Source organism: Fusarium odoratissimum (genome assembly GCF_000260195.1).
Source record: "Fusarium odoratissimum NRRL 54006 unplaced genomic scaffold supercont1.47, whole genome shotgun sequence".
In the NCBI taxonomy this organism is placed as follows: Eukaryota; Fungi; Ascomycota; class Sordariomycetes; order Hypocreales; family Nectriaceae; genus Fusarium; species Fusarium odoratissimum.
The window spans coordinates 4,782-18,910 of NW_022158727.1; the positions used below are offsets into that span (position 1 = coordinate 4,782).

General features: G+C 45.8%; 4 protein-coding genes across 4 annotated transcripts; 2 read left to right on the plus strand and 2 right to left on the minus strand.

Annotated features, from left to right (window-relative positions):
- Positions 1 to 2,235: 2,235 nt before the first annotated feature.
- Positions 2,236 to 3,195, plus strand: FOIG_15045 (uncharacterized protein; the record flags this gene model as incomplete). The annotated part of the gene is made up of 1 exon (XM_031216368.1): positions 2,236 to 3,195. One exon carries the CDS (start codon positions 2,236 to 2,238, stop codon positions 3,193 to 3,195), a length of 960 nt encoding a protein of 319 aa, XP_031053812.1.
- A 2,327-nt stretch (positions 3,196 to 5,522) lies between these two features.
- On the plus strand, positions 5,523 to 6,250 carry FOIG_15046 (uncharacterized protein; the record flags this gene model as incomplete). Its single annotated transcript, XM_031216369.1, has 1 exon — positions 5,523 to 6,250. Exon 1 carries the CDS (start codon positions 5,633 to 5,635, stop codon positions 6,248 to 6,250), a length of 618 nt encoding a protein of 205 aa, XP_031053813.1. The 5' UTR covers positions 5,523 to 5,632.
- Positions 6,251 to 7,029: 779 nt separating this feature from the next.
- Positions 7,030 to 8,026, minus strand: FOIG_15047 (uncharacterized protein; the record flags this gene model as incomplete). The annotated part of the gene is made up of 3 exons (XM_031216370.1): positions 7,030 to 7,238; positions 7,319 to 7,854; positions 8,010 to 8,026. 3 exons carry the CDS (start codon positions 8,024 to 8,026, stop codon positions 7,030 to 7,032), a joined length of 762 nt encoding a protein of 253 aa, XP_031053814.1.
- A 1,207-nt stretch (positions 8,027 to 9,233) lies between these two features.
- On the minus strand, positions 9,234 to 13,941 carry FOIG_15048 (uncharacterized protein). The gene is made up of 4 exons (XM_031216371.1): positions 13,652 to 13,941; positions 10,132 to 13,571; positions 9,980 to 10,066; positions 9,234 to 9,919 (listed from the first exon to the last, which is right to left on the minus strand). The coding sequence occupies exons 1-4, from the start codon at positions 13,865 to 13,867 to the stop codon at positions 9,292 to 9,294; spliced, it is 4,371 nt and encodes a 1,456-aa protein (XP_031053815.1). The 5' UTR covers positions 13,868 to 13,941; the 3' UTR covers positions 9,234 to 9,291.
- Between the last annotated feature and the right edge of the window lie 188 nt (positions 13,942 to 14,129).

Genomic DNA, 14,129 nt, shown 5'->3' on the forward strand with positions numbered 1-14,129 from the left:
AAGAACCTGTCAGGAGGGAATTGAGGCCTCTGGAGATGAGTATAGTAACTAGAATCAATTAATTAGATGGTTTATGGTGCTTTTATTGCGATTTATTTAAAGAAGGTTGAGATTTTTGATCGGCATGCTTGTCTGATCGGCATGCTTATCGTGTACGTTAAATTAATTAATATATATCTTAATACCTTAATCTACTAAATTCTAATATTATTAGTAAGTAAGAAGATAGTATAGGGTTAGATATAGAGAATTAAATTATATATATATAAGTAAATAGATTAAGTAAAGGAATTATATATTTCTCTTTAAGCAGATTATAACCTTAATAGAGCAGATAATATTAATATAATAAGAGATTTAAACTAGCATATATACTACTAAATATATATAAGAAAGTAACCCTAAATATCCTTAATTCCCCCTACTATCTGCCTATCTAAGTCTATATAATATGCCCTTATAGATTAACCAAATTAATATATATACTATTCTACTAGGCTACCTGCAAAGTCAGTGCATATATAGTTATTCTAACTACAGGCATAGGCCATATTATAACAGGGATTAAAGGCCTTACTTAATATACTACATCTTACTATTATAGTATTTAAGCTATCTAGAAAGACATAGCATTAAAAACTAGTCAAGCTAACTATTAGTTAACTATATTATAAAGCTAGCTAGTATACCAGTTTCCCTTAATGCTATATCCCTGGTTTTATATCGCTATAGTTACTAGAGCCCTAGCAGAAATAAAGCTAGTATTATATGCCATATAAAGCTATGCCAGCATTAAGAGACCTATATTTATATTAGCTCCTAGGGAAGCATTTTAGGCTATCTAACTATTAGTATTAAATATATTATATACTAGCTATTATACTCCTAGATTCTCTTAGCTATAAAGAACAAGTCAGGGGATAGGCTAAAAAAAGCCTACTGCCTTATATACTACTTGCCTAGTCCCTAAGTAACCAGGAAGGTTATTTGCAGTAATAGCAGGCTGCAGGATAAACTAATTATTTTAATTCAAAGAGACTAGGCAAGGGACAGTTTAAGTATTATCCTCAAAGATCTTAAAGTTATTATTCTTATTATTATTTAAAGCCATTATTAAAGAGATAAAGATATTATAAGCTAGGGGGTTTATTAGATTACTTAATATCTTAAAGGAAGATATTATATTAAGAAGAGAAGATAAGAAATTTATCTCTTAATTTATATATATATCTACTAATTAATTTACGGCTATATTAAATACTTACTATATAAATCAAGAGTAACAGAGGAATCATTTCTATAGTATAACTAAAGGCATAATAATAGATATCCTATATATAATATCTCCCTTCGTTAATTTAAGTCAAGAAGAAGAAGGCATATACTATTAAGTTAATTATATTACAGTCACAATAAAGAGGGCTTCTATATATTAGTATTAGTTATATCTATAATATAATAAGGCTCTCTTTATATCCTTAATATTATAAGCAGATAACTATTCTTATATAATCCTATTAATTAAAAGGTTATATTACTTCTATATTATTTGCAGTAAATAGAGGCCAGGCAGCAGATTAATAATATAAAATATAAAGTAATAAGCAGTCATAAAGACAAAAAATACCACTAAATAGCTATTTCAATTATAAATAGTATTATTATTAAATAGCAGTTATGCATTTAATCCAAAGTCAGACATTCAGCCTTATCTGCATAACCGGTTATGCGAAAAACACATAATACTAAACGCACAGCCGGTTATGCGGGTATGAGTCCCCGGGTTAGCTAACTGATTGACTAAGTGCATTCACTAGCAAAGTCCGCCCGCGCAAGAAGAGGCCCGAGCTTAAGTATTACGTAGTATCACGTAAAACTGGGTTCTGTGTGCTGATATAAGCTCTCAGCCACGTGTCTCAGCCGCAAATATCACGTAAAACGACATAATCTTTGATAAAGAGCAACCCCGCTAACCCTAGAATTCTCCTGCTACTCATGAATTACCCACTTAACCAGAGTTTGCAGCAAGGACTCTTTGCCTGCGAAATGGAGGATGCCGCAGTGGAATTACAGGTATGGTCAGCTCATCATGTTTCTGCGTTTGCCCGGCAGTTCCGCCAGAATCAACTTCAGGCACCATTTTCAAGCGCGCTATGGCTGATCATCAAGACTTAGCGGCGGCGCGATCGAAACCGCCTGGCACAGAGCGAGTTTCGAAAGAGACAACGCCGCGGGATGCATGACCTGAAGGCTCAGATGGCTGCAATGAAGGCGGCTATCGCCGACATCTTCACTGAGGTTAGGCAGGACGACCGCCCAGAGCTCCAGGGAAAGATTCGGCAAGCAGCAGTGGCCGCCCAGCTGATTTCTGCTAGTGAGGCAAAGTCGCCAGAATCCACACCTCCTCAGCAGACAGCATCACTGAGCCATGGGGAACCCCGAAAAATTGATTCAGTACCCAGCAGCTCAGCTATTGTACCAGTTTTAGGAGTTGTCCAGAGTAACTTACCAGAGACGCGACAGACATATTCCGACACATCTGCAACACGGCGCCGCGAGGCCAGAGAGCGTATGATGAAACTCATGCCGAACTTGGAGATCCCGAGGCCTTTGGACCCTTTCCACTGTATTGACTGCAACAAGATTGTCGCAGGCTCACAACCCTTTGTAGCTGACAACACGATCACATTTGCAGGTCGCCTTTACTGGCGATTGGCCGAATGGCATGAATTCCAAGCCCATGGTAGAGAGTCTGCACTGCAATTGGAGCAGCGGAGATGGCGCCTACGGGATTCCGTCCGACCAGCTAAAGTCTCAACTACCAACTCCTTGCCTGATGCATCTGGTCATCACTTCAATCAGGGCTACGTCTCAAACCCTACTACGATGAAGTCATCAGCTCAAATGTGGCTGTCGCCGTTTGAAGCAGAAAAACGAGTTCGACTCATGTTTGGAGATAACGTGCTTTCCTTACTCACTGCTCCTAACGCCGGGCATTCCCTTATCGATGGCTCGAGCCTAATGCTTCAGTCCACGTTAGGCACTGGTCTCATCGCTGGACTTCTCGACAGGCTCTCGAACTGTTTCGTTTGCCATGGCAACACGCCATTCTGGGAATCTACCAGATTCGATGCAGCCTGCCAAGGGTGGTACTTAGCTGCAGTAGCCACGCAATACGGGAATCTTAACGAGTGACTGGCCTGACGTTTCGTGGCTATGCCGTTTGTGCTTGCCATGTTCATGCTACCTTGCATGGCTCCTTAGTTTTTAAATGTCATCTCCTGGTCTTATATCATATCATTTTATTAGGCAGCCTGGAAAATTGTGACCTCACCATTCTATTCATCGTCGGAAAAAAATAGTCACCATGCAACGCTTGGAGGACAAATCGGAAGTCAGGCGTCCTGCAAAAGCTGCATCACTGTTTGTTCTTGTGAACCCTCCCGGCCCCCCGACTATAATCCGAGTCAAGCACCCGTCAGCCGATATACCATGGGACAGCCTGGAAGAAATACAAACCATATTGGGTTCTTCAGCAGCGTGGGACCAACTAAAGATAGTTTGGATACAGGCAGCAACAGCCGCTACAAGCGAAACCTCGTTGCTCCTGAACATTGTATCTACTCTGCCAAGTTTAGGCAGGCTACAGAGATTGGAGATGGAGCAGAAAAGCCATTCGATTGTCTCTGAACTCCACCGGACAACACATCGCCAAACGATCTATCCTTCTTCCAACAGGGCACGAGCACGGCTATGCCGCTTGTGGCGGGCAGATGTGCCGTGATACACAAAGCCCTAAGCAATGCATGAATATGTATTCTATCAGCAATGATCAAAGCTATGCTGGTCAATGAAACAACTGGAATGACGACAGCCAGAGTAACCCAGCACATGATTGGAAAGAGATCATCATTCCTCCGCCAACAACTCTAGAGATATTCCTTACGAAAGCAGCAATAGCTATTTCACAGACATTGTCATACCAACATGGCTTCGGCCGCGTAAATCAAGCCAAGCCGCTTCTTTGCATCTAAAGAAGTCATGGCTCCTATGGCACCCTACCTTCTGGCTGACCCGGCCGCAGTTGCACTATCAGTGTAAAAGGAGATAATCATCGAATTCGGTTCTCCACTCTCTACTGACGCCACGTCTCTCGGTACATTTATACCCAACCGATAACTCCCATGTGCTACACCGATGCCCCGACCGTACTCAACTCCGGATCCTTGTTGAGCAAAGTAGCTGTGAAAGTTGAAGCCAGCGGCCAAGAGAGGTATGGGTATAAGTTAGGCACGTAAATAAAGCCTGACTTGGTAAACAGCTTGCTGAAAGTGAAATCGACAAATATCCCAGTGAGACAGGCAAATATGGGCGTCAAATGCTTGAGTTCTGATAATCAACAGTATGAGGCTCTTGACAACAGTATGACATCTATAGCTACAATTGCTGGTATAAGGAGACTTTAGACAGAGAAAAAGGAACCAGGAGGAAAGAAGCCAGGAGGAAAGAAACTAAAGCAAAAGGCTAAGCAATGAGTTGTCAAATAACTCAGAAAACAAACACAGTCACGGGTGGAGATATACCAAGCACTCTCGACCCTGGGCGTCTCTGGGACTGTCAATTTGAGTTAATAAACCCGACAGCTGTTAGATAATATCTACGTCGCACGCATTACTTCAACTTCCCTCGTAGATCGGGCACGTTGTTGCATATTCATCCTTGATTCGCGCTGTCGGCTTCAGCAAGCTTCAGCTTATGATAGGTGCGCCAGATAATTACGTCTGAATTGTGAGCTAGATGTGTTATTTACAGTTGAAACGTGTGGCTGAGGGTTAACAATGGAACTTAGATTACTCGGCAAATGTGTCAGACGAACAGTCGTGATTGCCATAGTTCGGCAGATGTGTTAAAAGATAGATACCTCATCGTAGTGAGAAAGACATATATAGCTTGTAGCCAATTATATACAGCTGTGCATGTTGTGACAGGGTTGCATCTGCCGAGCCTCGCCACGAGATACGAGAACTGACAACTAAGGATATATCCTTGACAGGCCTTTTGTCTATACGACGAAGTAAACTACTATGTTTTGGGAAGGTTGACCGGAGCTGGCGTGGTCAATACGGCTTGACTATGTCATTTTAAGCAATAAGGCGATGTTTGGCTTACAGCTATTGGAACTTTAAATGCATCTGTGCCGTGATTGCCGAACTAGATCTGGCTCTTGAACTGTATCTATGGTAAGGCCGAGAAAGGTGCTAGTACTAGTAAGGTTTAGAATTTAGGTTTGACATTTACCTCTAATAGTTTATTACTCAACCTACTATCTTAGCTGGTGTTTCAGATGAATATAGGACTAGAATTCTCGTATTCCAGTCTGTCCTTCATCTTACCCCTACAATGGCGCAATTGCATGCCTGCTTGCCAGTCCTTCCTTCAAAGATGAAGCTTTACTGAGTATTCAGTGACATGGTAAGGAATAGCACCGTGATCTCGACTGTGTTTGCATATAAATAGGCTAACAACTCGTTCCTTTCCATTCTCTATCTCCTCATCACATTCACAAGTTATTCAATAGATCTTTATTTCTCTCTTTAACTCTCCACCGTCTACCTCTAACATCCTTCTCACCATGAAGTTCTCTCTTGGTCCCATCCTTCTCGGCCTCGCTACCATTGCAGGCGTTACAGCCTCGCCTGTACCATCCTCCGACATTTCTCCATCCAACGACGATGTCATCAACCCCCTTCCTGCCCTGGGCGTACCCGGGGATCATGAAAACGCCAACGCTGAGACAAACGAAGTTGCGATCATTCCTCGTGACTTGAGTGACGAAGCAGCTTCAGGCATATCTAAGAGAGCCATCGACTCATTTTTCAAGATCCACGTTGTGAATGGAGCTGGCAGAGTCCTGGGCATCATCGTCATCGACTACGTGATCAATCAGCTCCCAGGCAACCATGAGGGTATCAACGCCTTCTTTGATAAACTCACCAACGTCAAGACCAATGGCCCCATTGTCGCTACACACTTCGAGAATGGCGCAAATCCTTTCAAGACCGCACAGAATGCAATTTTTGACTTCAGCACTAAAGTAGTATCTGGTGTCATTGACCTAGGTCTGGATGCTAGCGGTACTGCTGTGAGCGTTGTAAGCACTGCTGGTATTGAACTGGGCAATCTTGTTGTTGCAAAAGCCCTCCATATCTTCAACGACAAAAACCAGAAGATTGGAAGCGTGTCTATTTAAAGGCACCTGATGAGGCCCCTTTGAGGAACCGAAGTCGAGACGTATGAATGTTGGAGGAATGGTTGCCGAGGCATAGTATGAGAGGGTTTTTACAAAGGCTGAGCAAAGAAGGGCTCTTCGTTTTCGATGATGACTTGATCTGACCGTTGGCCTTGACTTTTCCCTGTCAACTTGTTTATCTTGGATGTATATAGGAGGACTATAAAATAGTATATTAAAGAACATAAAAAATTAAATTATGTATAATTAGATGTTGAGCCACGAGTTGCCACATATCCTTGAGATCTTTTAAGACTGTTATTTCATGTTTATAGACATCACAGCTAGTGCTTACTGCGCAGCTTACCTCGTATACTGAAGTTGATAAACAATATCGATAATCACTCAAGGTTTAATGCCACTTGAAGAATCCAGTTGCCTAAACTTAGATGCCACGTCGCACTTGACCTTGACATCATTGCCCTTCGTATTCGGAATTACAACGTCAGTCGCCTGACTCAGGCAGTATTAAACTCGTACTTACAAAGAAATTCAACATCTGCTCTCCTCCCCTGGCTGAATCCTTTATAGATACTGCGATTAACTGCGTGAACTATTCTGATAAGCAACAGTATATAAAATTGCTAGTGAGTGTGTTCTATCTACTTGATAATTTGGATAAAGAATGATATATTAGTCCTGAAGTGTCGCAGTGGAGCGCCGTCGGTCCCGTTCTTGTTGGTCTCCCATAATTGATTATGCTGTGGCAGAAGCAATCTTCGATGCTGGCCATCCCTTAACTAGAAGTTAAAGCCGGCAACCTCAACGTTATATGTAGCTTTGCCACAGTTGAGATAGGCAGGCTTCTCTTGGCTACAAGATGCACCCAGCTCGAAAGAAGCCTCGTAGATACCACCAGTGGCTGCCTTGTTTTCCCTGAACCATACACATCCTGCCTTCCACTCCCGATTTACAAACTGGTAGAAAAGATCTTCGCCAATGTCGGCTCCTTTTTGTTGTGAGCTGCCTCAATTTCGATAGGCGGGAGGTAGTTTTGTGTACTTACAAACGGAAGCATCGGCGTCGTACGGTACTCCCAAGTGCGCAGGTCGTCAGACCAGAAGCGCGTATCGTAGTAGGCGCGGCATAAAGCTCTCTTTCCACTCGAATCCGGAATGTCGACTCCAGTATCAAGACGCTTATGCAAATAACCATCCTTCTCATATGTGATGTACTTCTGGATAGGTGAGGTGTGGTTGAACTGCCACTCAACAATGGCGGGATTGTCAATAGTTCTGTTGAGCCCATGTCGATGCGAGTTTGCGTTTTCATACCAATCAACATCAACATCGTCGACACGGAAAACGGGGGAATTACGGGGAGTGGGACTGGTCAGTCCGATAAAGGTAGCTCCAGCAGTGGCACCAGCAGCGGCGATGAAGGTGACGAGATCAGTCAGGATATCAACACCATAGGCGGCGTTAGTAGCAGAGTGGCGAGGGCAATCGAGAGCGGTGTTGCGAAGAGCGACGAAGAAGGCACCGGCACTGAAGGTTGCTGTGCTCACCAAGATGGTCAGGGCCGTAATGGGCCCACGAGCGGCCAGCAGAGCTAGGATAAACAGGCTTGCTTTGTATAATAAAGATGGTCAGAGAACAATGAAGTTGATGTAAAGTAGCTTGCTGCTTGCTTGGTCGTTGAGAGTGAATGAGACTGGGGTTTATATATAACTTGCATCGAGCTCACTATTGTAACACTAAATTTTCTCTTCTATACTGACTGAAAGGTCGTCGGCATCCTTAGGTGGTCCTTGTATTGCCGGGATACGATGCAGGCCGTCTCCCACGGGTCCCTATCGGAGACTGTGCCGAGCAGGCGGGTAGATCGGTAGCCGTATATGCAGCTACTCTCGTATTTAGCTACTATTCACGATCCTCTGAATGACTATAGAGTTATGTAGCGAAGCAGTAGGATTGAATATCTACCTAGCTGTGAGAGGTCATATTTACTAATTTAATAGTAAAGGCCACTTACATGCGTCGCTGTAAAGTCTTGGCCTAGGGCCTTCTCTTTGCGGAGTAACTTGGTTATCTTGCAATGAAGCGCTTTCTGACAAGCGCCGACCGCCGCCACTGTTTATTATAACGGTTCCCTGAGATTTATTCTCACCGCAGTAGGCGAGGGGGTCTCGAGTTGATCACATCCCGGACTCTTTGGGAGCAGAATCGCATGCCGTTCTTGCCGGCAAGATGCCGAAGATCCATAATCTGGTTTTCAGTGACCATCTACCTGGCTCGTATCCTCTTTAACAACCCGTGATAAATGAAGTCTTCTGCTTCGGAGTGGAGGCAATGAGGCCTTGTCTGAGTAATAGGTTAGTCCGTTAGCTATGGCATACTGAATTGAGTCCTTTCCCAGATGCACGTGTCGTCTAGCACCGGCATTGTTCCAATAGCTATCAAGGTATGGCATTGTATAAGGTTAAACTTTGCGCTATTAACACAGCTGATAGGGACGTGATACTACTCATGTTAGGAACTGTACAGTCTGGCCTGACCATGCCTATCTTGGCGCAGCTTTCCTCGTCTGAAGTAGGCTGTCGAGACTACTGAGACTAACCTCCACCCACTCAAAGTCTTTTCAATCCTCATTTTCAAGCTCACATCAGTGGAATTAGCTGGTTATGGCATCTCCAATAGGTTCCTGGGACCAACTTTTGACTAGCAAGGACTAGCTGGGTCATAGCGCCGGCAGATGGACCTGACAAGCAAAACCTACCTGCCTACCTGGGTATGGCGTATAGTTAATGGCATTCGATCAATCATGTACCGGTAAAAGGAAAGGGCTAGGAGCAAGGCCAGGGAAATTGACGACGCGTACCTATGGACAAACACTCCACGGGAAACATCACCACCTTCTCAATTCAGGTCCATGGTGTTGACTTCAGCTTCAGTCCCATAATCCGCGGAACGAAATGCCACCACGACACACTCGCTCATCCTACTGACAAAACAACAACGGGGCTTATGGTCTTTTTTAGTGACTGGTCTTGAATTTGAATTCTATCCCACAGCTGCCAACAAACTCGCAAACCACGTTTCATCAACCCTTGCCAGTGTCCGAGGGTCACCATCCTCTACAATCCTTCCGCGATCCAGAACAAGCACTCTGTCGCAAAATTCAGACACAATATGCAGCCGGTGCGCTACCATAACGATAGTACAGCCCGCAAACTCCCTGTCAATTATCGCAAGCATGTCCCGCTCGGTATCAGCGTCAACCGAGCTGGTGAACTCATCCAAGAGGAGTACAGAACTACCCATCGTCTTCCTCTTGAGCACTGCTCGTGCAATGTTGAAGACCTGCCTCTGGCCTTGACTCAGTGAGGATTCTGATAGAACACCGCCAAGTCCACCCTGGGCCTCCACCATGTTCCAGAGGTCCATTGCTTGCAGCACTTCGCGACACTGCTCTATGGTGGCTAAGCCCAGTGGATCTAGATTCTCCATAAAAGTGCTGCCTATGGGCAAGAACACTGGGTCTTGGGGAACTTTTATTAGTCTTTCCCGTATTGTCTGTGGACTTATGGATGAGAGAGGAACACCGTCAATGGACAATGTGTACTCGGCATCATCCTGTTGTAGGGGCTCCAGAAGAGCGAGAAGAAGGAGAATAAAAGAAGATTTTCCGCTACCATCGCTTCAGTTAGCCAAAATGGCTTTCCAAAATCTGTGTGATGTTGAGACAAACCTTCCTGTACGACCGCACAAAGCTATCCTTTCGCCCGCTCGGATCGAGACATCAATTCCTTGCAGCGCATATTCCTCAGCATCTCCACTAAAGGCAAATTGTAAGTCACCGTTTCCGGTTCCGTCTCCAGAAAGCTTGAGCAAGAAACTTACTTATACGTCGCCCAAATTCCCCGAACCTCAACATTTCCCTTAGATGGCCACCGTTCATCACGTTCCCCATCATCATACGAAACACGTTCTGTCCCAGTCTTGGTAGTAAAATTCCGGAGCCGAGCTACGGCTCCAATAGAAGTCTCTAGCGCAGCATAGAATCGCACAATGTCACTCAAGGACTGACTCAACGTCATCAAAGTGACTAGCGATGCACCAGAAAGACTTGAACTAGACCGAAGCTGGGTTATTAAACCTACGAGAGCTGTTGCTGTGACAGCAACGACCACGTTTAAAGTCAGATACAGCCAGCGCTGGACCATTGAAAGTAGATACATCGGCCTCTGGGACTGGTTCAGCAGTCGGTGATTGTGTTTGATGTTCTCTCCCATCCAGCCTAACGCACGAATGGTGGCGATGCCTCTTGAAGTGTCGAGAAAATGGGTGTATAATGGACTCTTGGCCTCGAGGTCCAATAGCCGAAGCTGTCGAGACGTTCGGAGGTAAAACCGTTGTATCAACCATAAGATAAGTATCATGGCCGGATAAGAAAGTCCTAGCCAAGGTGATGACGACGCAATAAGTACTCCCATGCCGATGACACCAAAAATATCCAGCACCACATTAGCCACAGCCATAGGAAGCTCGTTATCAATGATAGTTATATCTTGGGAGAAGTAGTTGGTAATAGTGCCAGTGTCTGATGTTGTCAAGAGTTGCAACGGTGCGTTGATGACGGTTTCCAACGCCCTCTGGTGCAGTACCGAGCCACTAAGGCGAATGAAGGGTCCTAGAACCAGAACTACCGCAGCCATGAATGATACTAAAGCAAGTATTTGAAGCATTGCGTATATACCGATGTAGTAGGCCTGAGTGTGCATTTGTACCAAGCCTCTTTGTGGCCGGGCCGCATCGTCAGCCCAGAATGTGAGCCATATGCGTGGGAAGTTGTTGAGGAAGCCGTTGCATACACAAGCGAAAACGAAGGCGATAATGGGAATTAGGCCAATTGTGCGTATGTAATAGCCAAAGACGCTCGTGTCACCCAATTTTCGTGCCTCTGCTTCTTCTGCAGTCATGGCTACAGTTGGTGATGAGAGGGAGCGTGCTGGCTCTTCTGTGCTTCCAAGTGCTTCAGTCGAAGCTGGCTCTGAATCGAAGCCTAGATCAGAATTTGGACGGGCATCTTCACCCGTGGGCTTCTCTCCAAATACATCTCCAGTGCTGCTGATTCTGATGGCATGGTCCGCAGCTTGAAAGTGCCGAAGGTTATGTGTGCACAGAATAACAGTGGCACCACGACGACGAAGCAGACCATCTCGTCCAAAGACATGCCGGAAAACATGATCCGTTGTTCTGGCATCTAGACCACTGAGTACATCATCAAAGATCAGGAGTTCGGCGTCTATAAGGTATAGCGCCCTCGCAATCGCCACTCGTTGCCGCTGTCCGCCGCTCAAGGCGATGCCACTACTTCCGATCATTGTGCTATCGCCCTGGGGGAGATTCGTAAGGTCTTGGTCGAGCATAGTAGCGTTTATAATGTAAGTATATCGCTTGTCGTCAAAGTGATTGTGACCAATGATGTTGTTACGGATGGTGGTATTTGTTAAGAACGGCTGTTGATCACAGTAGCCAACGACTCTGGAACGGAAGACAACCGTGGAGCCTGTCGAAAAGGGGACTTCGCCGAGAATGGCTTTGCATAAGGTGGATTTCCCACTTGCAACAGGACCAACGACAGCAGTGAGACGTGATGATGGAATGGTTATGTTGACATGCTTGAGAACAGCAACGTTCTCGTGCCACCCAAAGCTGCCGTTCTTGATCACGACGTGAGGAGCTCCTTTCTTCTCTAAAGTCTTCATCTCAAATCTCATACCGCTCATGCCAGCTACAGAAGGAGAAGACGAAGTCACAGATGCGGCTGACACCATGCCATTTTCAAGATGGCGATACTCAAACCTTGGGTCGCGCTCTAGATACGCCTGGACCCGTTGAAGACAAGTTAGCGCCCCAAGAAACTGTGGAATTTTCTGAAACAGTATCATTAGAGGCGATGCGAGAAGGGTAAGGTAGGAAATGGAGACGAATATCGAGGTCGTGTTGAGCGTCTTGGTGGCCACCGCAAAAGTGATAACGGGAGATAAGGTCATGGGAACCTGAGAGACAGTGGCTGCTGCAGCGAGGAGCATACGCCAACGCCCACCAATCTCAATCTCTCTCACTCGCAGTCTCTGTACGTAAGATTGAATTGGCTTTGTCATGCCAGACATCTTGACGAGCTTCATCTGCGCAATAGCAGCCGCAGTGACACCAACTCTCGTTTCGATTGCTTCCATCCATTCTTTTTGACGTGGTCCAAGAAGCTTACCTATCCCAAACGCCGTGAGCGTTGAGACGGCGACTACACCAAGGGAGGCAGCAAATGCAGCGCCAAGCTCTCGTTGGAGGAGCCAGCAAGACAGAGCAATCTGGATAGTGTTGGCCCAGTATTCATGGAGGTCAAGAACACCTCTTGTGATGCGCTCCACGTCGGTGCTCATTAATGTGAGGGCGCCAGAATCACCATCCGCGGGCATTCTAAGCTCTGTAGTCTTCTCGTACACGGCGAGCACTAGAATGCCACGCACCATGATGACGAAACGCTCTTGGAAGTACCAGTATAATGCTGTTGAGAATGCAATGGTCCCGTATGTTAGAGCTGTCGCACCAATGAGTCCATATCCATGATTCTGGTCTTGGTCTTCGCTCTGTAGGTAGTGCAAGAGGGCGTGGATGAGAAACGGTTGGCATATGCTAGCAGCGAGGAGCGCTGCACGGGGAAAGATTGGTGGTAATAACTGGAGGGCTAGAATCCGCAGCAGTAAACGTGCCAGACCATACTTCCGACCCTTGTAGGGATTATTGCGAACTCTCTCAACAAGATGGTGGTGTGTCTCAGCTTCAAGTGCTTTGTCGAGGGGATACAGGCTCTCTAGCGTCAGGATGACACGATAGCCCTTCATGAACAACGTGTTCAGCCAGAAGAAGACGCCAAGATTCCAAATGCCACTCGTCTCCTCAGGGCTATGCTGCTTAATATCCCACTCAAGCCATTTCTCTTTCTGCCGTGATTCCAAGAAAACCATGATAGCTTTGAGGGCAGTGGCTGCTGTTAATAAATATGCATAGTTAGGGTTGAGCCCCGATGGAATGAGAAGCCATGCTGTCCGTGTCCGAGCAACATCAAATAATAACGTGACGGAAAGGTAGGCAGCGATGGCCGTTGAAGGTCGCGGGGCTCTTGAATGCTCAATCCATGACAGTGGGATAAGAAGCAGGGCTGCGATGAAAGCAAGGGAGGCAGCAGCTAAAGAACGTCCTGAAGCGAACTGGGAAGAGTTCCGTCCAAGAATGATGAGGACAAGCTGCAAGACAGTCAAGCCTATTGCAAGAGCCTACACCACGATGAAGAAAGCCTCTGTTAGTGACATGTACTCACACACGATGATGCATTGACCAGAGTGGAGATACATACCAGCTTCGTCCACTGAAATGCCGAGGGGCCGACTATTGGGCGATGGCAACGGCAAAGTTTTGATATCCGGAGAAATCCAAGGCAGATGAAAGCAATAGCTGGTACAATGACAAAGACGACATCTTCAAAGGCAACAGTGAAGTCAAAGTTGCCTCTACAACCGCGCACAGCAGGCCCCAGCGAGTCATCGTTAAGACAAGGGCCGACAGATGACATGGTACATTCGTGTCAGTGGTGACGACCACTGAACTGATACTGATACTCCAGGTCTGCGGGGAAAGTAAAAAAGGATTCTCGCCCTGGAAGTCGGGGTTTATCACGGGTGCTTTCTTTATCTACTGACACTGCATGCATTGTGCGGCACAGCTGAATGGGGATCTGCATGTTGGTTGAATACTTGCCTACCGTGCCCTGTTTTCCCCGCTCGCCCCAGCACTGCACTGTATCATACTGTACTGCACTTCCCTGCTGCGACAGA

Bases quoted from the DNA above. Each gene is read 5' to 3' on its own strand.
- FOIG_15048 (XM_031216371.1), bottom strand. From the start codon at position 13,867: ATGTCATCTGTCGGCCCTTGTCTTAACGATGACTCGCTGGGGCCTGCT. The intron at 13,572-13,651 runs GTATGTATCTCC...ATCGTGGTGTAG, and splicing joins CATTTCAGTGGACGAAGCTG to GCTCTTGCAATAGGCTTGAC. The intron at 9,920-9,979 runs GTTTGTCTCAAC...AAGCGATGGTAG, and splicing joins TTGTGCGGTCGTACAGGAAG to CGGAAAATCTTCTTTTATTC.